Source organism: Somniosus microcephalus, chromosome 18 (genome assembly GCF_052327205.1).
Source record: "Somniosus microcephalus isolate GS21.2 chromosome 18, FLI_Smic_1.0, whole genome shotgun sequence".
In the NCBI taxonomy this organism is placed as follows: Eukaryota; Metazoa; Chordata; class Chondrichthyes; order Squaliformes; family Somniosidae; genus Somniosus; species Somniosus microcephalus.
In genome coordinates, this window is record NC_141004.1 from 71,896,029 (window position 1) to 71,920,189 (window position 24,161).

At 53.0% G+C, this 24,161-nt stretch overlaps 2 protein-coding genes across 3 annotated transcripts in view; one reads left to right on the top strand and one right to left on the bottom strand.

Moving 5' to 3' along the window:
- The first annotated feature begins 17,209 nt into the window (after positions 1 to 17,209).
- On the top strand, positions 17,210 to 18,936 carry LOC147105371 (potassium voltage-gated channel subfamily A member 10-like). The gene has a single exon (XM_086011761.1). It carries the CDS (start codon positions 17,239 to 17,241, stop codon positions 18,757 to 18,759), a length of 1,521 nt encoding a protein of 506 aa, XP_085867887.1. The 5' UTR covers positions 17,210 to 17,238; the 3' UTR covers positions 18,760 to 18,936.
- Positions 18,937 to 22,537: 3,601 nt separating this feature from the next.
- LOC147105372 (tetraspanin-2-like) overlaps positions 22,538 to 24,161 on the bottom strand; it is a 206,829-nt gene continuing 205,205 nt past the window's right edge. For both annotated transcript variants that reach the window (XM_086011669.1, XM_086011668.1), the window contains one exon: positions 22,538 to 22,789. In XM_086011669.1, coding sequence (XP_085867795.1) covers positions 22,724 to 22,789 — 66 coding nt within the window. In that variant the 3' untranslated portion in view covers positions 22,538 to 22,723. The remainder of the gene's footprint in view (positions 22,790 to 24,161) is intronic.

Here is a 24,161-nt window from a genome sequence, read left to right on the forward strand (position 1 = left end):
TTCGGCATCTTGGGTGATTTTAAATGGCGCCTCCCGCGCTTTTTCTTCTTCCCCAATGTAATAAAATGGCGCCTCCCACGCTTTTCCTTCTTCCCCAATGGAATAAAATGGCGCCTCCCGCGCTTTTCCTTCTTTCCCTTGCTGCCACGCTGCTCCTAGCATTCTACAGGGTAATGGCGGTGACCCGCGGCTTCGGCGCGTCTCACTTTTCCTTCCCCCGCGTTCTATCCTCTCCACGCTGCCCTGTTCTTGAGCACTGACCGCGCCTGTGCGCTCCACCCTCTCTCTCTCTCTTCCTCCCGACGGTGCTGCATGGCCCCTTTGCAGAGCCGCTCGATCGAGCCCGAGCCTGCCGCAGTCCCGAAGGGTCAGCGCACTACCTGCTACCAGCACGACTTGCTGGAACACCTCGACTGGGGAGCCAGGCCCAGCTCTCCACAGCCTCCCCTGCAACTCTTCGATGGATCCCTGGGCGGTTGCCCGCGGTCGACGCCTGCCGTTCTGACTTCGACCTCCAAGAAGCTTCTCTTCAGGGAAAAGATCCCCGTGAGGTGATGCAGTACTGCAGGTGAGTTCAAACCTGCCCGTCGCCAGTGTAGTGTCCGAGGATCAATAATACTCAGACTGCAGGAGAACAATAAAACAGGTATTTACTGAACAGAGGGTAATTCAAGACTGAAGTACAGAAGCCTGCTATGGCCTTATATACAGGGGTGGTCACTGCCAGTACTGCAGTATAGAATCAGTTCCTCTCTTAAAGGTACATACACAACAATTACATCGGTGCATTTTAAAAGAATCTAGGGAAGCGATAGCGGAGACACTATTATATATATTTAATAATTTGTTAGAAAAAGGTGCAGTGCCAGAGGACTGGCACATAGCTATTGGCCCAGAAATTAGGATCGGGGGCTTGCCGCACGTGCAAGCCCCCGATGTGCACTCACCCGGCATGCCAACATCTGAAGCCTGGGCCTGCTTGGAATTCCTGTCACTGGCCCAGTTCAGATGTCGGCGCGATATGCTTGCCTGATCCAGCGGCATAGTTAGTGCGATGTGCCGGCTGGGATCAGGTGAGCACTGGGCAGCCAATCAGGGGAGGGGAAACTTCATTCATGAGTTTGATAGTAAGAACTGTCAAACGCATGAAAAGTACAGGCGCCCAAAACCCTACTTAAACTTTAAATAAAATTTTAAAAAACATCCCACTAATTAAATGAACTATAAATAACTTTAAAAAAACTATTTTAAACAATTAATCAAATTTTTGAAAAAAATAATTTTTGAAGAAATCGGGTGTAAAAATAAACTTACCTTACTGTAAAGTCCTTAAAAACAATAAAGCTGTGGAAAAAATGTTCTAATTTTAAACAATAGACCACTTACCTTAAAGAATCAAGTCCTTACGTCTCCTTTTTTCATTTCTAAAAAGTTGAGGCCCTTACACACGGGCAAACCTGTCAAAAAGAAGGAAGTTCAACGCGTGCGCGCAGAGTCCTGCGCGCAGGCGTTGGACCTCTGAACCCCTTGGAGGAAATGCCGGTTTCCCGCGCATGCGCTGTGCATGCTGAAATCCGGCACTTCCAACGGGCCCACACGTGAGTACCCCGTCCGTACTCACGCGTTGGGACCGGAATTACTGGCCCAATGTAGTTAAGAATGGAGATAGAACATGTCCAGGGAACTATAGATCAGTCAGCTTAACATCGGTGATCGGTGGTAGGAAAAATAATGGAATCCTACTAAAGGAGAAACTAGAAAAACATCTAGAAACCAAAAATATAATAATGAATAGTCAGCATGCATTTCAAAAGGGAAAGTCTTGCTTGACCAACCTCATTAAATTTTTTGAAATGGTAACAGAGAGAAGACTGGTAATGCAGTACATGTAATTTATCTAGATTTCCAAAAGGCCTTCGATAAGGTGCCACATAATAGATTAATGAATAAGGTCAGAGCATGCGGAGTCAGGGGACAAGTAGCAGAATAGATAGCTAGCTGGCTACAAGACAAAACAGAGAAGGAGTAAAAAGGCAGCTACTCACAGTGGCAGAAGGTGGGAAGTGGTGTCCCACAAGGATCAGTGCTGGGACCACTGTTGTTCACAATTTATATTAATGATTTAGACTTTGGAATCAAAAACACAATTTCCAAATTTGCAGACGACACCAAATTGAAGGGATAGTCAATGCTGAGGAGGACTGCAACAAATTACAAGAAGACATTAATAAATTTGCAAGATGGGCATATAATTGGCAAATGAATTTCAACCTAGGAGGTCACATACTACTTGGAAAATGAGAATCTAAATGAGGTAGAGGAGCAAAGGGATCTCAGAGTACAAATACACAAATCACTAAAAGTAGTGACACAGGTTAACAAGGCCATAAAAAAAGCAAACCAAGCATTAGGGTTTTTTTTCTAGAGGGATAGAATTGAAAAGTAATGAAGTTATGCTAAACCTGTATCGAACCTTGGTTAGACCACACTGTGTACAGTTCTGGTCACCATATTATAAAAAGGATATAGAGGCACTGGAGAGGGTGCAGAGAAGATTTACAAGGATGATACCAGAAATGATCTGAGGAAAGGATGAACAGGCTGGGTCTCTTCTTTTTTTTCCTCTTGAAAAGAGAAGGCTGAGGGGTGACCTAGTAGAGGTCAATAAAATTATGAAAGGTTTTGAGAGAGTGGATACAGAAAGAATGTTTCCACTTGTGGGGAAGAGCATAACTAGAGGCCATCAATATAAGATAGTCACCAAGAAATCAAATGGGGAATTCAGAAGAAACTTCTTTACCCAGAGAGTGGTGAGAATGTGGAACTCGCTACCACAGGGAGTGGTTGAGGCAAATAGTATAGATGCATTTAAGGGGAAGCTCGATAAGCAAATAAGGGAGAAGGGAATAGAGGGTTATGCAGATAGTTCGATGAGGAAAGTCGGGAGGAGGCTCGAGTGGAGCATAAATGCCAGCATGGACTGACTGGGCTGAATGGCCTGTTTATATATTCAAGAAGGAGTTGGATATATTTCTTAAGGCTAAAGGGATCAAGGGATATGGGGAGAAGGCAGGGACAGGGTACTGAATTTGGATGATCAGCCATGATCTCATTGAATGGCGGAGCAGGCTCGAGGGGCCGAATGGCCTACTCCTGCTCCTATCTTCTATGTTTCTTTGTTTCTATGCTGTATTTTCTGTGTAAGGCTGACTTTATTTCATCAATAACTGAACTATGAGAAGACTGAGTATGGTGATTGTCAAGGTTATGACGTTGCCACGACTAAATCATAGACCTTTCTTTTGTCTTCCAGGGCCTTCAAGCATACAGCAAGTGTCGCTGGACCTCCATGAGGACGATTCCTCAGAGGGCTTCATTCCTTCTAAGGGTGCCCTGTCACAGGACCTACAGTCCTGCACCAGCGCAGATACTCTCGCTTCGATGGGTCCACTTAGACAGATAGTTGGGATTTCACATGGTGATTCACACCACACAAGCAGACACTGGTGACAGGGATGGCTGTGGAGAGTCCATGTCGGGGGGTGCAGTCCTCTCCAAGCTCTGCTCAGCTGGACACAGATGCTGAATCCACGGTTGAGAAGGAGAATGCTAGAGGTACATCAGCAACTTAGCCAGGTACTGACAGACGTGCCATGCACACTCTCCACAATAGCGGAAAGGATGGAGGAGTCCAACTCGATCACTAGTGGATTGGTGGAGCAGGGAATTGCGAGGATGTCTGCCATGGAGAGAGTGGCCACCTCCCATGGAGCTTCAAGCACAGCTCCCAAATGAGTTGATGCTGACCATGACCACAGCAGTGCAGACTTTGGATACCTACTTGCCTGCCACCTTAAACAGGATGACCTACTTTATCCGTGGCCTTGCACAACGTTACTGATCTGCACTAAGCTGCTCTCCTGCAGATAGGTAGGAGTGACATACCGCTGGCCTAGGAAAGCGATGATGGCTAAAGGGGGTATGGAAATGTGGACTACTCAAAGCTCTCCCACTTCTCCCCCGTTGCCTCTCCCTCGTCTCCTGATAGCTGAGTCTGCCCCTCCACAGGTGCAGGTGGAACAGTCTTTGGCAGGGCCCTCACGGGCTCCATACCCAGAGGATGCAGGCCAAAAGCATCTCAGCAGTCAGCAGGGATCTGAGCAGCCCGCCTCTGCACCTGCTGAACCCACATGGGATGCACCACGTAGAAGCGTAAGTTGAAGAAATTGTAATTCACCAATGGTACGCACATTGTGTTTGACAAAATGGTATGTTCATTTTCTTTTTTTATCATGGCACATAAAATTTATTTGTAAAGGTTTGGGGGCTTCTTTAAACTGGTTTAAAGTAATTTTCCCGGTCTTGCAGCCTTTGCCTGCACTCAGACCAATTTACAAATAAAACCAATTTTAAAACAGCGGTTTTGAATCGCTACCCCACCCTCCAGTTCTGACTGCAGGGCTTATAATTATTGATATTAAAACAGACACGTAGTTTGGATGAGAGAAAAAAAATCAAGTTTTATTAACTAAAAGAAACTATAATCAAAATATCAAACTATCCCACACGAACACAGTAAAACTGTAAAACTATATAACGGGGGTTGCAGACGGCGAAAACGAGGGATACAATGGCTACAATGTTATTTAAACAATCTTAGCAATTCCCTTAAATCACCACCCCAAACTCCTGCTAGGATGCCTTGTTGAGGAGTCAGAACACCCTGCTCACCTGTGGTCCAGCGAAGTAAGAGCGAGAGATAGCTTCTCAGCCGCTAGCTTTATACCTGGTGAGGTCCTGCCGTTCTGCCTTGCAAGGGCTGTGTGCAAAATTCCCCACCCAAAAGGGTCCAATACACAAGAGAAAGCTGTGATTGGCTAACTCAAAGTGGTTAGACTGGGTTAATGTGTCTTCCGGAGCTTCCTGGGCTGAAACAAAAGGGAAATACAACTGCTCTATTGTCCAGTGCTGGGTGATTTAAAAACCATTCAAATGTTAAACGTTTCCCATTCAAGGTACAAAAGTCTCTTCTGCAGTTTAGATGTATCCACTCGATATACAAACAAATGCTAATAGCATTCAATTGCTTTGTAAACAAAGCATTGTCCTTTGTCTTCGGCCATGTGGTGACAGCCATTTTTATCCCTGGAAATTTAAAAGCACAACGCCCAGGGATTCTTTAATCAAAAAAATGAATCTTCAGAACTGTAAATTATTGCGAATTCTTACATATTGATTCGTACCACTTCTAGTCTTGCCCATTATTGCGTCCTGAGTGTCAACTGACCCTTTCACTTGTTTCATGATGAATGTCAATACAAGACTGGACCCATTGGGCGAATGTGCAATGGGTGGATGAGTGCTTGAAGGGCTGTTTAGTGCAAAGGCAGCAGGGACAGGGTGGTGGGATGGACCGCAGAATGTCATTTGTTTGGTTTTACACTAACTGAACCTTTGCGGTATTAGGACCCCGGGCAGCAATGTAAGCAGCTGGTCTGGTGATGGGTGCCCCCTCTTCCTCCTCCTCTGTTCTCCTCATCTGAAGATGAGTGATGAGCCCTTTCGTCCTCCTCCAGCTGCAATCTGATGCGCCATCAATTACTCAAAAGACTGAGGTTGAGCGAGTAACAATCAGGCTTTTATTAACTAAAGAATGAAGGTCTAGTCTCGAGTGGTCGACCCGTCCAGAATACTAAGGGACTGGGAGGTAGTCACTTATATACCTGGAATAGTGGGAGGAGTCAGCTGAGGCATGTCCAGACCTGTACCTAGTGGAATACACATACAGACACAGACAGGTATGACAGTGGTTTACCACACAATCCTCTCTGCTGTGTAATGTTGTGTAGGACACAGCATCCCAGAGCCTGGGCATCCTGGCTGGTGAGTACTGACGGGTGCCTCCAGACCTATCTAGGCACCTGACGCGCATCTTCAACATGCTGATGGCTTGCTGGATGACACACCTGGTGGTCATGAGGCTCCTGTAATGCTCCTGTGCCTTGTTGGTGCAGTTTCTCACAGGTGTCATGAGCTAAGCTTGAAGGGGTACACTTGTCTCCTACCAGCCAGCCTTAAAGTCTGTTCCAGAAAGGTCTGGGATGTTGGACTGCCTCAGTATGAAAGCATCATGGCTCCTAGGGAAGCTGGCATACACCTGCATCAACCTCTTCTTGAGATTGCACACCAGCTGAGTATTGAATGAAGAATATCCCCTGCTGTTTATAAAATCTCCTGGTTGCTGTGGTGCTGCTTGGATTGGCACATGTGTGCAGCCAATGGCACCGTGTACCTTGGGGAATCCAGCCAGCGAGGTGAGTGCCTGCTCATTCTGACTACTGTCATCACAGGGGAAGGTTACATAATTCCCAGCTCTGGCAAACAATCCATCTGTCACCTCCCTCATGTGCAGTGGACTGTGAAACCCTCGCTATGTCTCCTTAGCGCCCTGGAAGGAACCAGAGGCAAAAAAATCGAGTGGTGGTGACCGCTCCAGCGCACCGCCCTCCTGCGCACATGTTGATCCCACCACAGCAGGCTGGCGCTGCCGTGGATGCTGATGGTCTTCCTCTTCTGATGTGCTGTCAAACACATCCAACGCTCCTCCCAGCCTGATCGTGTCAGTTTGAAAGCCTCCAAAGTTTAGAAAAAGCTGTATCCACAGACAAACTCTCTGCTAAACATTTGCCAGAGGGAACTGAGAACATAAGAAATAGGAGCAGGAATAGGCCACTCGGCCCCTCGAGCCTGCTCCACCATTCAATAAGATCATGGCTGATCTTGGGCTCAAAGCCACTTCCCTGCCCGCTCCCCATAACCCTTCACTCCCTTATCTTGCAAAAATCTGTCTATCTCCACCTTAAATGTATTTAATGCCCCAGCCTCCACAGCTCTCTGGGGCAGAGAATTCCACAGATTTATGACCCTCTGAGAGAAGAAATTCCTCCTCATCTCAGTTCTACAAGGGCGACCCTTTATTCTGAAACTATGCCCCCGAGTTCTAGATTTCCCCACGAGGGGAAACATCCTCTCTGCATCTACCCTGTCGAGCCCCCTCAGTATCTTATATGTTTCAATAAGATCACCTCTCACTCTTCTAAACTCCAATGAGTATAGGCCCAGCCTGCTCAACCTTTCCTCATAAGTCAACCCCCTCATCTCTGGAATTAACCGAGTGAATTGTCTTTGAACTGCCTCCAATGCAAGTATATCCTTCCTTAAATAAGGAGACCAAAACTGTACGCAGTACTCCAGGTGTGGTCTCACCAATACCCTGTACAGTTGTAGCAGGACTTCCCTGCTTTTATATTCCAACCCCTTTGAAATAAAGGCCACCATTCCATTTGCCTTTTTGATTACTTGCTGTACCTGCATGCTAACTTTTTGTGTTTCATGCACAAGGATCCCCAGGTCCCTCTGAACTGTAGCATTTTGTAATCTCTCTCCATTTAAATAATAATTTGCTTTTTTATTAGCTGCAATCAGTGAGCTTTTATTCAGATGGAGCAATGACCAGTTTAAATACCCACCTGATCTGCGGCTCAAATTCGCCTCCTTTTCCCTGCTCACTTTCCCGAGCCCCATGAAGCCTGTCCAGCAGATGTTAAATTCAGAGCCAAATAAAATTCAATTTACAAACACCTCATTGACCTAATGTTAATTGCACCTGCCCACCTGCACTAATTAAATCCCTGACTTTAGCGAAAAGATCACTCGCCGGCATCCAAACCGCCTCCGATAAACCCGGAACTGGGCGCGTTAGAGCTGGGTTATGGTCACAATCTAAAACTAACCTGGTTTAACTGCCCACCCGCTCCCAGCTGGTTCTCTAATGTCCTTCAGGGAAGGAAACCTGCCATCCTTACCCAGTCTGGCCGATGTGACTCCAGTCCCACAACAACATGATTGACTCTTAACTGCCCTGAAGTGGCCGAGTGACGCATTCCGTTGCATCAAAACAATTACAAAGAATCCGCATGGACTCTAGTGATTCAAGAAGGCTCCCCACCACCTTCTCAGGGCACCCAATGATGGGCAATAAATGCTGGCCCAGACAACGAAGCCCACATCCTTGATGACCTGAGAAATAGGGAACTGTCAGATCGCTGCCGTTGGACGTGGATCAGTAATTTTGTTTCCAGTGATCGGGAGACATGTACAACAAGTGGCCAATTCCAAATTACTCACCCTACACTATTGGCAAAAGTTAAAATGAACTTCCCTGTGTACAGAGCAGCTCACACTAACTCCACACTCCATGGCCTCATACTCACAAAGTTCCTTTCAGTATTCTGAAGCTATCTGTTTCCTCCAGTATTGGGTTTCTGTGATGCAGTCTGTGTCGAGGTAATACATCCTAATCCACATTCAGACATCATTAACTCAGTCTCTGATCATTCCGACAGCAGCGCCTCGCATAGGATCACAGTCAGGACGGGTGAGGGGTCGTGTTCGGGATGGGTGAGGGGTCATGTTCGGGACGGGTGAGGGGTCGTGTCTGGGATGGGTGAGGGGCCGTGTTCGGGACGGGTGAGGGGTCGTGTTCGGGACGGGTGAGGGGTCGTCTCCAGGACGGGTGAGGGGGTCGTGTCCAGGACGGGTGAGGGGTCATGTCCAGGACGGGTGAGGGGTCGTGTCCCGGATGGGTGAGGGGTTGTGTTCGGGACGAGTGAGGGGTCATGTTCAGGACGGGTGAGGGGCCGTGTTCAGGATGGGTGAGGGGCCGTGTCCGGGACGGGTGAAGGGTTGTGTTTGGGACGGGTGAAGGGTCGTGTCCGGGACAGGTGAGGGGTCGTGTCTGGGACGGGTGAGGGGATGTGTTCGGGACGGGTGAGGGGTCATGTCCAGGACGGGTGAGGGGACGTGTTCGGGACGGGTGAGGGGTCGTGTCCGGGACGGGTGAGGGGTCGTGTTCGTGACGGGTGAGGGGTCGTGTTCGGGACGGGTGAGGGGTCGTGTCCGGGACGGGTGAGGGGTCGTGTTCGGGACGGGTGAGGGGTCGTGTTCGGGACGGGTGAGGGGTCGTGTTCGGGACGGGTGAGGGGACGTGTTCGGGACGGGTGAGGGGACGTGTCCAGGACAGGTGAGGGGCCGTGTCCGGGACGGGTGAGGGGTCGTGTTCGGGACGGGTGAGGGGACGTGTTCGGGACGGGTGAGGGGACGTGTTTGGGACGGGTGAGGGGTCGTGTCCAGGACAGGTGAGGGGTCGTGTTCAGGACAGGTGAGGGGTCGTGTCCAGGACGGGTGAGGGGTCGTGTTCAGGACGGGTGAGGGGCCGTGTTCAGGACGGGTGAAGGGCCGTGTTCAGGATGGGTGAGGGGCCGTGTTCAGGATGGGTGAGGGGCCGTGTTCAGGATGGGTGAGGGGCCGTGTCCAGGACAGGTGTGGGGTCGTGTTCAGGACGGGTGAGGGGCCGTGTTCAGGACGGGTGAGGGGTCGTGTTCAGGACGGGTGAGGGGTCGTGTTCGGGACGGGTGAGGGGCCGTGTTCAGGATGGGTGAGGGGCCGTGTTCGGGACGATGAGGGGTCGTGTTCGGGACGGGTGAGGGGCCGTGTTCAGGATGGGTGAGGGGCCGTGTTCGGGACGATGAGGGGTCGTGTTCGGGACGGGTGAGGGGTCGTGTTCAGGACGGGTGAGGGGTCGTGTTCAGGACGGGTGAGGGGTCGTGTTCAGGACGGGTGAGGGGTCGTGTTCAGGACGGGTGAGGGGTCGTGTTCGGGACGGGTGAGGGGCCGTGTTCAGGATGGGTGAGGGGCCGTGTTCGGGACGATGAGGGGTCGTGTTCGGGACGGGTGAGGGGCCGTGTTCAGGATGGGTGAGGGGCCGTGTTCGGGACGGGTGAGGGGCCGTGTTCAGGATGGGTGAGGGGCCGTGTTCGGGACGATGAGGGGTCGTGTTCGGGACGGGTGAGGGGCCGTGTTCGGGACGATGAGGGGTCGTGTTCGGGACGGGTGAGGGGTCGTGTCTGGGATGGGTGAGGGGCCGTGTTCAGGACGGGTGAGGGGTCGTGTTCAGGACGGGTGAGGGGTCGTGTTCAGGATGGGTGAGGGGTTGTGTTCGGGACGAGTGAAGGGTTGTGTTTGGGACGGGTGAAGGGTCGTGTCCGGGACAGGTGAGGGGTCGTGTCCGGGACGGGTGAGGGGCCGTGTTCAGGACGGGTGAGGGGTCGTGTTCAGGACGGGTGAGGGGTCGTGTTCGGGACGGGTGAGGGGCCGTGTTCAGGATGGGTGAGGGGCCGTGTTCGGGACGATGAGGGGTCGTGTTCGGGATGGGTGAGGGGCCGTGTTCGGGACGATGAGGGGTCGTGTTCGGGACGGGTGAGGGGTCGTGTCTGGGATGGGTGAGGGGCCGTGTTCAGGACGGGTGAGGGGTCGTGTTCGGGACGATGAGGGGTCGTGTTCGGGACGGGTGAGGGGTCGTGTTCAGGACGGGTGAGGGGCCGTGTTCGGGACGATGAGGGGTCGTGTTCGGGACGGGTGAGGGGTCGTGTCTGGGATGGGTGAGGGGCCGTGTTCAGGACGGGTGAGGGGTCGTGTTCGGGACGGGTGAGGGGTCGTGTTCGGGATGGGTGAGGGGCCGTGTTCAGGACGGGTGAGGGGCCGTGTTCAGGATGGGTGAGGGGTCGTGTTCGGGATGGGTGAGGGGCCGTGTTCAGGACGGGTGAGGGGTCGTGTTCAGGATGGGTGAGGGGTCGTGTTCGGGACGGGTGAGGGGTCGTGTTCGGGATGGGTGAGGGGTCGTGTTCAGGACGGGTGAGGGGCCGTGTTCAGGATGGGTGAGGGGCCGTGTTCAGGACGGGTGAGGGGCCGTGTCCGGGACGGGTGAGGGGTCGTGTTCAGGACGGGTGAGGGGTCGTGTTCAGGACGGGTGAGGGGCCGTGTTCGGGACGGGTGAGGGGCCGTGTTCGGGACGGGTGAGGGGTCGTGTTCGGGACGGGTGAGGGGTCGTGTCTGGGATGGGTGAGGGGCCGTGTTCAGGACGGGTGAGGGGTCGTGTTCAGGACGGGTGAGGGGTCGTGTTCAGGACGGGTGAGGGGCCGTGTTCAGGATGGGTGAGGGGCCGTGTTCGGGACGATGAGGGGTCGTGTTCGGGACGGGTGAGGGGCCGTGTTCAGGATGGGTGAGGGGCCGTGTTCGGGACGGGTGAGGGGTCGTGTTTGGGACGAGCGAGGGGTCGTGTCTAGAATGGGTGAGGGGTCGTGTTCGGGACGGGTGAGGGGCCGTGTTCGGGACGGGTGTGGGGTCGTGTTCGGGACGGGTGAGGGGTCGTGTTCCGGACGGGTGAGGGGTCGTGTTCGGGATGGGTGAGGGGTCGTGTTCAGGACGGGTGAGGGGCCGTGTTCAGGACGGGTGAGGGGCCGTGTTCGGGACGGGTGAGGGGTCGTATTCAGGACGGGTGAGGGGCCGTGTTCAGGACGGGTGAGGGGCCGTGTTCAGGACGGGTGAGGGGCCGTGTTCAGGACGGGTGAGGGGCCGTGTTCGGGACGGGTGAGGGGTCGTATTCAGGACGGGTGAGGGGCCGTGTTCAGGACGGGTGAGGGGTCGTGTTCGGGACGGGTGAGGGGCCGTGTTCGGGACGGGTGAGGGGCCGTGTTCAGGACGGGTGAGGGGCTGTGTTCAGGACGGGTGAGGGGCCGTGTTCAGGACGGGTGAGGGGTCGTGTTCAGGACGGGTGAGGGGCCGTGTTCAGGACGGGTGAGGGGCCGTGTTCAAGACGGGTGAGGGGCCGTGTTCAGGACGGGTGAGGGGCCGTGTTCAGGACGGGTGAGGGGTCGTGTTCAGGACGGGTGAGGGGCTGTGTTCAGGACGGGTGAGGGGCCGTGTTCAGGACGGGTGAGGGGTCGTGTTCAGGACGGGTAAGGGGCCGTGTTCAGGACGGGTAAGGGGCCGTGTTCAGGACGGGTGAGCGGCCGTGTTCAGGACGGGTGAGGGGCCGTGTTCGGGACGGGTGAGGGGTCGTGTTCGGAACAGGTGAGGTGCCGTGTTCAGGATGGGTGAGGGGTCGTGTTCGGAACAGGTGAGGGGCTGTGTTCAGGACGGGTAAGGGGCCGTGTTCAGGACGGGTAAGGGGCCGTGTTCAGGACGGGTGAGCGGCCGTGTTCAGGACGGGTGAGGGGCCATGTTCAGGACGGGTGAGGGGTCGTGTTCAGGACGGGTAAGGGGCCATGTTCAGGATGGGTAAGGGGCCGTGTTCAGGACGGGTGAGGGGCTGTGTTCAGGACGGGTGAGGGGCCGTGTTCAGGACGGGTGAGGGGTCGTGTTCAGGACGGGTGAGCGGTCGTGATCAGGACGGGTGAGGGGTCGTGTTCGGGACGGGTGAGGGGTCGTGTTCAGGACGGGTGAGGGGCCGTGTTCAGGACGGGTGAGGGGTCGTGTTCGGGACGGGTGAGGGGTTGTGTTCAGGATGGGTGAGCGGTCGTGTTCAGGACGGGTGAGGGGAATGATTTGTACAATCCGAGGTGTCTCTACCCTTCAGTTTTTATTGCTTTTCCTCATTCAGAGCGGAGTGAGTGAGGGACCCTCAATCAAAATGTATCACTTCACATTTTTCTGTAAAAAGTTTTGTCTGTCTCTGTCCTCCTGAAGTCTGTTGCTGTCTTCCTCACTGTTTACTACATTTCCGAGCTTTGTGTCATCTGCAAACTTTGAAATTATGCCCTGTCCAGGTCCAGGTCAGTAATATATATTAAAGAGCAGTGGTCCTAATACCAACCCCTCAGGACTCTTTGGGTTAAAATTCAAGGGCTTTACCCGTTACCGGCAAACAATGGCGAAAAGAGGGCGACCGCCGCTCCTCCGCCAGCTGGTGGCGGGTCTCGTGCCGTCCTCCATTTTCCTCGGTCCAGCAGTGATGCCATTAAGATGTATTGCCCTGCAGATTTAAATGAGGTAGTGGTGACCCGCACGGTGACTTAACGTCACCATGGAGAACTTGAACATTTACGCTGAGCTCAGCAATGGGTCCTCAGCACGCCAGGTAAACCTAGCGTGCAGCAGACTGACAGCACCTCTTAAAGGGACGCACTCATCTTTCAGGTAAGTTTGCTTTTAAGCCTTTGAACTGTTTTTTTTTATCTTACTGAAGTAGTGGCTTTCTGCAATAGATGTTACAAGTTTTTTAAGTGTGTAGGGACTGCTGCTGGATGCTTGCAAGGCCTCGGATGGTAAAGGAAGACCTCTGAGAAGACAGAAAATGCTGCAAATACTCAGCAGGTCAGGCAACACCCTTGGAGAGAGAAACAGAGTTCACGTCTCAGGACAAGATGCTGCCTGACCTGCTGAGTATTTCCAGCTGTCATTTCAGATTTACAGCATCCACTCACAGAGGGAAGAGGAAGATGCAGAAGAGGAGGAAGCAGAAGGAAGGATGCAACCCAGACAGCCCCATTCTGGCCGGGACATCCGGGATGGAATCATCTGCCTGTGGTCCCAGTGACCACAACCCCAATTCACCTTTCAACATTAGTCCCACACCTTATCTTCCCTCTGTTACTGACCATCACAGCGTCCTCTTGGCCACAATGCTGAAATAAAAGCCACAACAAAGCAAACATTCCAATTCACCTATATACGTCTATCCATCCAATGTGACATCAAGAAATCAACTCATCACCCTATGCATTCTCCTAGTGACTGTCCTGTCTGTGCCTTTGCCTATCCTACTGATGTCACGCAGTGCTACCCCAGTAGCTGCAGCATGGCTGGTGGAGGGCTGCTGACTTTCAGTGGGGGACACTGCAAATGTCCTTGCTGGTTGACCTTGAGGAGCTGGTGGCTGGGAGTGTCAAATCAATCTTCTTCTTGTTCTTCTTCACTCCCCTCTCCCTCTTCTTGTCACCCACAGGCTGGGCAGGCTGCATTTCTTGGGTGTGTGAAATGAGGAAAGCACAAGGGTGGAGTTGTGGTGATGGGATGATGGGAAAGCATGAGGTGCAGGCCAGAAGGAGGATAATGTATAAGGATACCAGCATCTTTTATCCTTTCAGCCCCGCCACTGGCCAAGGGCTCAGCCATGCCCCTACCATCTCCTCCAAGGGGGTGAGGTGAAACTCAAAATGGGAGGTATATTTGGTGCAGATTGTTGGTAGATGATTGATTGGGGTGGGGGTCGAGCATTGAGCAGTGTGTGAAGCTAGTGGTGCAGTTGGTAGGAGACAGCTTTTGAAGATGCATTCACTGACCCTGACCAGTTGTCTAAGGTCATGAAGCTTCTTTGGGCAATGGAGCCAGGTGGTGGGAGCGACACTGCCGGCAGTGACAGCCTCGGTGTTGTGGTTCAATATCGTTTCTGGAGGGCCTCCTGGCCCCTGTGGGTAGAGGGCCTCACTTGCAGTGTTGACCCTCTGCACAAAGCTGGAGTGCTGTGTGTGAGACCCTGGGTGCCCCTTCCCTGGCTTTGTGTTAGTGCTGAAGCACTTTTCCCAATTTTTGAGGTTCAGAAGGGAATTCAGCTTTGAGAGCTGAAGGCTCCCATTTGGGACTTCTTTTTAATGTTAATTTTTTTAAAAGGCAGTAAGGGCTGAAAACTGCATTTTTTCATTTCATTGTAATTTGGATTAGTTTGGAGTGCATTGCCCTTTTAATTCATAGTCCTTTTAATTACCCACAATTCCTTGCGAACGCCATAGCCTCGCTCCCAGAGGCTGTTGAAGCTGGAATGCCGCTCCTGGACGGGAACTTCGACTCCAATGCCTTCACTAATGCCCCCAGGAGGGCGTAACACAGTAAATCTTTACACCGCAACACCAATATTTCTCTGGTAGCGCTTCGTCCATTTTCAGCGGCCATTAACCCGAGTTGACACCGGCAACTGTTGTAGCGGCCAGGAATTTTTCCCCTATACTTCCCACCTGGCGAGAAAAGCAGCTGCTCACCACTACTCTCACCCCCCATCCCCCTCTCTCTCCCCTCTTTCTCTCCCCCTCTTTCCCTTCACACCCTCTGTCTCTCTGCCCCTATCTCTCTCCCCCTGCTCCCTCTCTCCTCTCCTTTCTCTCTTCCCCTCCCCCTCTCTCCCCCTCTCCCCCCTCTCACTTTTCCCCGTCTCTGTTCCCCTCCCTCAATCTCCTCTTTCTCTCTCTCTTCCCCTCTCTCCCTTCCCTCCCCTCTCTCTCTTCCCCCCTCTCTATCTCTTCCTCTCTCTCTTCCCCCTTTTCCCATCTCTCTCTCCCCCTCTCTCTTCCACTCCTGCTCTCACACTTCTCTCCTCTCTCTCTTCCCTGCTCTCTCCTTTCCCCTCTTTCTCTCTTCCCCTTCCCTCTTTCCCCTCTCGCCTCCACCCTCTCACCCTCTCTCGTGCCTCTCTCGCCCCTCTCTTCCGCTGCCCCTCTCTCTCTGCCCCTCCCCCTCTCTCTCTTCCCCCACTCTCTCCCCCCCTTTCTTCCCCTTCTCTCTCCCCCTCTCTCTTGCCCCCTCTCTCTCTTGCCCGCTCTCACCCTCCTCTCTCACCCTCTGCCCACTCTCTCACTCTGTCCCTCCTTCTCTTTCTATCTCACTCTACCCATCTCTCTCTTTCCTCTATCTCTTCACCCTCTCCCTTTCCCCTCCTTTCTCTCTCTCTCTCGCCCCCTCTCTGTCATAGAATCATAGAAAGTTACAGCACAGAAGGAGGCCATTTCGGCCCATCGTGTCCGCGCCGGCCAACAAAGAGCTATCCAGCCTAATCCCACTTCACAGCTCTAAGTCCGTAGCCCTGCAGGTTAGAGCATCCCAAGTGCACATCCAAGTACTTTTTAAATGTGGTTAGGGTTCCTGCCTCTACCATCCTTTCAGGCAGTGAGTTGCAGACCCCCACAACCCTCTGGGTGAAGACATTTCCCCTCAAATCCCCTCTAAACCTTCCCCCAATTACTTTAAATCTGTGCCCCCTGGTTTTTCTGCTCAGAGAAATAGGTCCTTCCTATCCACTTTATCTATGCCCCTCATAATTTTATACACCTCAATAAGGTCTCCCCTCAGCCTCCTCTATTCCAAGGAAAACAGACTACTCAGTGTCCTATCATTTAATGTGTATTCCCTTTCCTTGTTAGCCCTTTCTCCGGATTGAATTCCATTTGCCACTGTTCTGCCCACATGACCAATTTATTGATATCTTCCTGCAGTCTACAGCTTCCTTCTTCAGTATCAACCACACAGCCGATTTTAGTATCATCTGCAAACTTCTTAATCATACCCCCTATATTCAAGTCAAGATCGTTGATATATACCACAAAAAGCAAGGGACCTAGTACTGAGCCCTGCGGAACCCCACTGGAAACAGCCTTCCAGTCACAAAAACACCCATCAACCATTACCCTTTGCTTCCTGTCTCCGAGCCAGTTTTCAATCCAACTTGACACTTTGCCCTGGATCCCATGGGCTTTTAACTTCGTGACCAGACTACTATGTGAAACCTTATCAAAAGCCTTGCTAACGTCCATATACACTACATCAAACGCACTACCCTCATCTACCCTCGTTACCTCCTCAAAAAATTCAATCAAGTTTGTCAGACACGACCTTCCCTTAACAAATTCATGCTGACTATCCCTGATTAATCAATGTCTTTCTAAATGAAGATTTATCCTGTCCTTCAGAATTCTTTCCAATAATTTTCCCACCACCGAGGTTAGGCTGACTGACCTGTCTATCCTTTTCTCCCTTTTTAAACAACGGTACCACGTTAGCAGTCCTCCAGTCCTCCGGCACCACACCTGAAGCCAGAGAGGATTGAAAAATGATGGTCAGGGCCTCTGCTATTTCCTCTTTTGCTTCGCTTAACAGCCTGGGATACATTTCATCGGGCCTGGGGATTTATCCACTTTTAAAGCTGCTAAACCCCTTAATACTTCCTCTCTCATTATGTTCTCTCTCGCTCTCTTTCTTCCCCTTTTATCCCTCTGCCCCTCTTTTCCTACATTCCCCTCTCTCTCCCTCTGTCCCTCTCTCTACCCATCTCTCTATCGCTTCCCCCCCTCCTCTTTCTCGCACCCTCCTCTCTTGCTCTCTCTCTCACTCTCCTCTCTCTCTCTCCCCTTTCTCTCTCTCCACCCTTCTCTTTCCCCCCATTCTCTTTCTTCCCCCTCTCTCATTCTCTTCCCCTCTCTCTCTCATCCCCCTCTGTCTTTCACCCCTCTCTCTCTCGCCCTCTGTGCACTGGCCCTTGACCGTGTGTCTTGTTTTATGTGACATGGTGCCAGTGTTCTGTTTCTGTCCCCAGTTCCCTGAGAGTGTGTGCAGCCTGAGGCCGAGGGCTCCGTAATGTCCAAGCGTGAGATGGAGGTGGCGCTGGTGAGCTTTGAGGATGTTGGGGGTGATGTGTCCCTGGAAAGCTGGTCGAAGGCCCGTGCCAGCTGTCCGAGCCTGCTGTCTACATGGAGAAACCTGCTGGATTGTGCCAGCCCCCCCAACAGCTTGCTGAGCCAGCTGGCCTGGGAGCACTGGCAGGAGATGGACAAGCTGTTGGAGCAGGAGGGCAGTCAGAGAGTTATCATCAACGTGGCCGGCATGAGGTTCGAGACCCAGCTAAAGACCCTGGCCCAGTTCCCGGACACCCTGCTGGGGGACCCCCTTCGCCGCCTGCCCTACTTCGACCTCCTCACCAACCAGTATTTCTTTGACAGGAACAGGCCCAGTTTCGATGGGATTCTCTATTACTACCAGTCCGGGGGCAAGGTTCGAAGACCCGCCAATGTGCCCCTGGATGTCTTTACAGACGAAATCACCTTCTACCAGCTGGGTTCTGATGCAATGGAGCAGTTCAGGGAGGAGGAGGGGTTCATCAAGGAGATGGAGGTACAGCTCCCCATCCAGGACCACTCCAGGCAGCTCTGGCTGCTACTCGAGTACCCCGAGAGTTCGGGGGCAGCCCGGGGGGTGGCTCTGGTCTCCATCTTTGTCATCATCATCTCTATCATCATCTTCTGCCTAGAGACCCTGCCCGAGTTCAGGGAAGATTCTGACCTGGGCAGCCCCAGAGGCTCGGCCAACTCCAGCCAAAGCACTGGCCCCAGTCCCAGCGTCTTCACTGACCCCTTCTTTCTCATCGAGACCATGTGTATGATTTGGTTTTCCTTCGAGCTGCTGGTCAGGTCTGCAACTTGTCCCAGCAAGTCCGATTTCTTCAAGAACATAATGAATGTGATCGATGTGATTTCCATTATCCCTTACTTTGTAACTCTCATCACCGAGCTGGCCGAGCAGCAGCAGCAAATGGACAACGGGCAGCAGCAAGGGCAGCAGGCCATGTCTCTGGCCATCCTGCGGGTCATCCGGCTGGTCAGAGTTTTCAGGATCCTCAAGCTCTCCAGACATTCCAAAGGACTGCAGATCCTTGGACAGACCCTGAAGGCCAGCATGAGGGAGCTGGGACTCCTCATCTTCTTCCTCTTCATCGGAGTCATTCTCTTCTCCAGCGCGGTCTACTTTGTCGAGGTAGACGAACCCCAAAGCCAGTTCTCCAGCATCCCCGATGCCTTCTGGTGGGCAGTGGTCACCATGACAACGGTTGGGTACGGAGACATGTGCCCCATAACCATAGGGGGCAAGGTGGTGGGGACTCTGTGTGCCATCGCGGGGGTGCTGACCATCGCACTCCCGGTGCCCGTTATAGTCTCCAACTTTAACTATTTCTACCACCGGGAGACGGAGAACGAGGAGAAGCAGGACATTCCAGCCACCACTGACCAACAGGTCCTGCTCATGACAGATTCTATCCCACGGGACTGCATCGCTTCCATCAACAAAACCAGCGCATCCTCCCCCACCAAGAGCAGCTGGTAACCCAGCCCCACTCACCAGGTACATCCCCTTCCGTACACTCTCTCAAACCAGGCTCGCTATTTACTTCTCACTATTACTAGGAACAGAAGGAGGCCATTCAGCCCCTCGAGCCTTTCTGCCATTCAATTAGATCATGGCTGATCTGTACCTTAACTCCATTTGAGGGTTTGTGAGAAGGTCGGGGTTGGGTCTGTGAGAGGGTCAGGGTCGAGGTCGGGGTCATGTCTGTGAGAGGGTCGGGGGTCAGGTATGTGAGGGGTCAGGGTCATGTCTCTGAGTGGTTCAGGGGTCAGGTATATGTGGGGGTCAGGGCCATGTCTCTGAGTGGTTCGGGGGTCAAGTGTGTGTAGGGGTCAGGGTCATGTCTCTGAGTGGTTCGGGGGTCAAGTATGTGTGGGGGTCAGGGTCACGTCACTGAGTGGTTCAGGGGTCAGGTATGTGAGGGGTCAGGGTCATGTCTCTGAGTGGTTCAGGGGGTCAATTATGTGTGGGGTCAGGGTCATGTCTCTGAGTGGTTCAGGGGTCAGGTATGTGTGGGGTCAGGGTCATGTCTCTGAGTGGTTCAGGGGTCAGTATGTGTGGGGGTCAGGGTCATGTCTCTGAGTGGTTCGGGGGTCAATTATGTGTGGGGTCAGGGTCATGTCTCTGAGTGGTTCAGGGGTCAGTATGTGTGGGGGTCAGGGTCATGTCTCTGAGTGGTTCAGGGGTCAGGTATGTGAGGGGTCAGGGTCATGTCTCTGAGTGGTTCAGGGGTCAGTATGTGTGGGGGTCAGGGTCATGTCTCTGAGTGGTTCGGGGGTCAAGTATGTGTAGGGGTCAGGGTCATGTCTCTGAGTGGTTCAGGGGTCAGTATGTGTGGGGGTCAGGGCCATGTCTCTGAGCGGTTCGGGGGTCAGGTATATGAGGGGTCAGGGTCATGTCTCTGAGTGGTTCAGGGGTCAGGTATGTGAGGGGTCAGGGTCATGTCTCTGAATGGATCAGGGGTCAAGTATGTGTGGGGGTCAGGGTCATGTCTCTGAGTGGTTCAGGGGTCAGTATGTGTGGGGGTCAGGGTCATGTCTCTGAGTGGTTCAGGGTCAGTATGTGTGGGGGTCTGGGCCATGACTCTGAGTGGTTCAGGGGTCAGTATGTGTGGGGGTCAGGGTCATGACTCTGAGTGGTTCAGGGGTCAGTATGTGTGGGGGTCAGGGTCATGTCTCTGAGTGGTTCAGGGGTCAGGTATGTGAGGGGTCAGGGTCATGTCTCTGAGTGGTTCAGGGGTCAGGTATATGTGGGGGTCAGGGTCATGTCTCTGAGTGGTTCAGGGGTCAGGTATGTGAGGGGTCAGGGTCATGTCTCTGAGTGGATCAGGGGTCAGTATGTTTGGGGGTCAGGGTCATGACTCTGAGTGGTTCAGGGGTCAGTATGTGTGGGGGTCAGGGTCATGTCTCTGAGTGGTTCAGGGTCAGTATGTGTGGGGGTCAGGGTCATGTCTCTGAGTGGTTCAGGGTCAGTATGTGTGGGGGTCAGGGTCATGTCTCTGAGTGGTTCAGGGGTCAGTATGTGTGGGGGTCAGGGTCATGACTCTGAGTGGTTCAGGGTCAGTATGTGTGGGGGTCAGGGTCATGTCTCTGAGTGGTTCAGGGGTCAGTATGTGTGGGGGTCAGGGTCATGTCTCTGAGTGGTTCAGGGTCAGTATGTGTGGGGGTCAGGGTCATGACTCTGAGTGGTTCAGGGGTCAGTATGTGTGGGGGTCAGGGTCATGTCAGGGCCCAAGACCAGGGTTGTGGTCTGGGTCTGGCTTGGGGTCGGGGTCATGTCTGCGTGGCTCGGGGGTTGGGATGGCGATCTGGGTCTGGATCTGTGTTGGGGATCGAGTCTGAGAGGGTTGGGGCCGGGATCGGGATTGGGATGGGGGTCGGGTGAGAGGGACGGGATCGAGGATTCTCTGTAATCCCTGACGTGATGCTCTGTGATCATCCCACGAGTCAGTGTTGAGCCAGCACTCAACCTGGGCTCAGTGAGAGGCACCATGGGAACACGCTGACACGTAAGAAGTGAGTGTTTTGAGGATCAGTTTAATGCCAAGAGTTAATGCAACAGAAGTGTCTTTGCTTTTGACAGTGAGGAGCTGTCCTGACTCTAAATACGCTCTTTGTATTGAATGTTGTTGTGTTATCTGTTTAATGTTAAATAAACTGTTCAGTTCAACATTAGCCTATCTCTGCTGTTTATTGCGAGTAAGAGGATCATCTGGGGGTTTAACATCTATACCATGAACCGGGAGTACAATAGCTTCGGGTTGCTGTTCAATCCTTGAATTTCATTACATGGACAGCTTCATTATCTGAGATATTGGGCAGATAAAATAGTACATTTGGGCAGATAAAATAGTACATTCTGCTTTGTTTGGGAAGTGATGTCCGATTATGGGAGTGCAGAATGCTACTGAACCAAAGAAGAATATTTAGTGTCATAACCAGGCCCCAACATACCGGGAACACGGCCCCACCGTACCGGGAACCAGGCCCCACCGTACCGGGAACCAGGCCCCACCGTACCTGGAACCAGGCCCCACCGTAGCGGGAACCAGGCCCCACCGTACCGGGACCCAGGCCCCTCCATACCGGGAACACGGCCCCACCGTACCGGGAACACGGCCCCTCCGTACTGGGAACACGGCCCCTCCGTACTGGGAACACGGCCCCACCGTACTGGGAACACGGCCCCTCCGTACCGGGAACACGGCCCCTCCGTACCGGGAACACGGTCCCACTGTACCGGGAACACGGTCCCACCGTACCGGGAACACGGCCCCACCGTACTGGGAACACGGCCCCCTCCGTACTGGGAACACGGCCCCCTCCGTACTGGGAACATGGACCCTCCGTACCGGGAACACGGCCCCTCCGTACCGGGAACATGGTCCCACCGTACCGGGAACACGGTCCCACCGTACCGGGAACACGGTCCCTCCGTACCGGGAACACGGCCCCACCGTACCGGGAACACGGCCCCACCGTACTGGGAATACGGCCCCACCGTACCGGGAACACGGCCCCACCGTACCGGGAACACGGCCCCACCGTACTGGGAATACGGCCCCACCGTACCGGGAACACGGCCCCCTCCGTACTGGGAACACAGCCCCACCGTACCGGGAACACGGCCCCACCGTACTGGGAACACGGCCCCACCGTACCGGGAACACGGCCCCCTCCGTACCGGGAACACGGCCCCCTCCGTACCGGGAACACGGTCCCTCCGTACCAGGAACACGGTCCCACCGTACCGGGAACACGGTCCCACCGTACCGGGAACACAGACCCTCCGTACCGGGAACATGGCCCCTCCGTACCGGGAACACGGTCCCTCCGTACCGGGAACACGGTCCCTCCGTACCGGGAACATGGACCCACCGTACCAGAAACACGGACCCACCGTACCGGGAACACGGCCCCTCCGTACCGGGAACATGGACCCTCCGTACCGGGAACATGGACCCACCATACCGGGAACACGGCCCCTCCGTACCGGGATCATGGACCCTCCGTACCGGGAACCAGGCCCCTCCGTACCAGGATCCACACCTCACCGCACCAGCATCCAGACCTCACTATACCGGGATCCACACCTCACTATAATGGTAAGCAGACCTCAAGGTGCTGGGAAGTAGGTCTCACCGTACTGGTATTCAGGCCTCACCGTACCAGTAGCCAGGCCAGTCCGCTGCTCCCACCCAGTCAACCAGATTACTAAAATGATGCCAAATTTTAGTGATTTAAAAAAATATTTGCAATTATGTTTCACAAGTTTATGTAAAATAACTGAAGCATTACAAGAACGAGAACCAGTGCAAGTTCTATAAAACACAGAAAAATAACTCGCACCTAATTAAATTAACCAACAAGCAACTAGATAATTGATTGATCCCAATTTGAAAGGAGCACTGAGCAATAGGAGAGTCGGTGTGGAGGTCGCACTATCACATCCTGTCCCGTGAATTGCGAATCGCACAGCACAAAACCATACTGAAGATCATCCCGAAAATCTGCCAAAGAAACACACAACAGAATAAGGCAAGTCAGCACTGGGAACCAGAAAACTACACTGGAGTCTGGGGGATTCAAAGGCCTCGATTTTAACTGACCCGTGGAGTCGGGATTGGAGGCGTGCGGGGGGTTAAAGCCCCGAATTCGGGGGTCCTGACACCATCCCGCCCCCAACCCGCCTCCATGTAAGTTTCAAAGGAGGCGGGTACCCGCCCCGCACTGGGACCCGCCGACCCGAGGCGGGAAGGGATTAGTGACAATTAACTGCCTGTTAACAGGTAGTTAACAGGCAGTTTTTATCCTAATCCCTATTTTTAATCTTGAACTGTGGGATTCCCGACAGCTCCAAACCACGCCAGGTTAGAGGAGGCGGGCCGTCGGGTTGAAGGACTTGGAGGGGTCGCGATGTCGGTGTTCAGGTGAGTGATGGGTGCATGAGTGCAAAGGTAAGTGTGTTTGGTGTGTTTAAAGTGTGTAAAGAAGTTTAAATTACCTGTACTTACCTTTACAGCCTTCCTTCCTCTAGGTTTCGGGAGTCCATCATCTAACCAGCACAGAAAGCAGAATGGCTGTGATCTGTCAAAAGTGACAGCCTGAAGTTTTCTGTGCCGGCGAGATTTCTAACTGAGTCTGTGGAGAAGGACTCAGGTTAGAAGTAAGACTGTCAGTGTTTGACAGCTTCAAACAGCTGTGAAACACTGATATTTCATCTGTCAAAACGTCTTGACAGATGAAATTTCAGTCTGTGACGTCACTTGTTGCCAGGTGGCCCTTAATTGGCCTGCTGAGCCCGCTGGGCGGGCTCAACAAGGTCAATCAAGTTAAAATCGCGTGGATTGGCGCCGCATCTCGATGGAGGCGGGACTACAACCCCAAAAGTTGCAGTCCAGCCTCCTTCCCGACTTCCGAGTGAAAATCACCCCCAACGAGTCAGAAGCAAAAAAGGCAGTATGCTGGTGATAAACTCTTGACTGAACTGAGAGTGTTATAGAACCAAAGAATGTTACAGGAGGCCATTCGGCCCATTGTGCCTGTGCCGGATCTTTGGTTGAGCTATCCAATTTATCCCACTTCCCTGCTCTTTCGCCATGGCACTGTAAATTTTATCCCTTCAAGTCCATTGCTCTTTACAATTTTTATAAACGACCTAGACTCGGGTGTAGGAAGCAGCGGTAAGAGGTGACCTATTAGAGGTTTCCAAGGTGATGAGAGGTTTTGATAGAGTAGAGAGAGAAAAACGATTCCCTCTGGCGAGTGGGTCAATAACCAGAGGTCAGAGATTCAATATCACTGGAAAAAGATCGAGAGGAGAAATTGTTTGCTGAGAGCTGTTGGGATCTGGAACGCTCTGTCTGAAAAGGTGGAACCTGA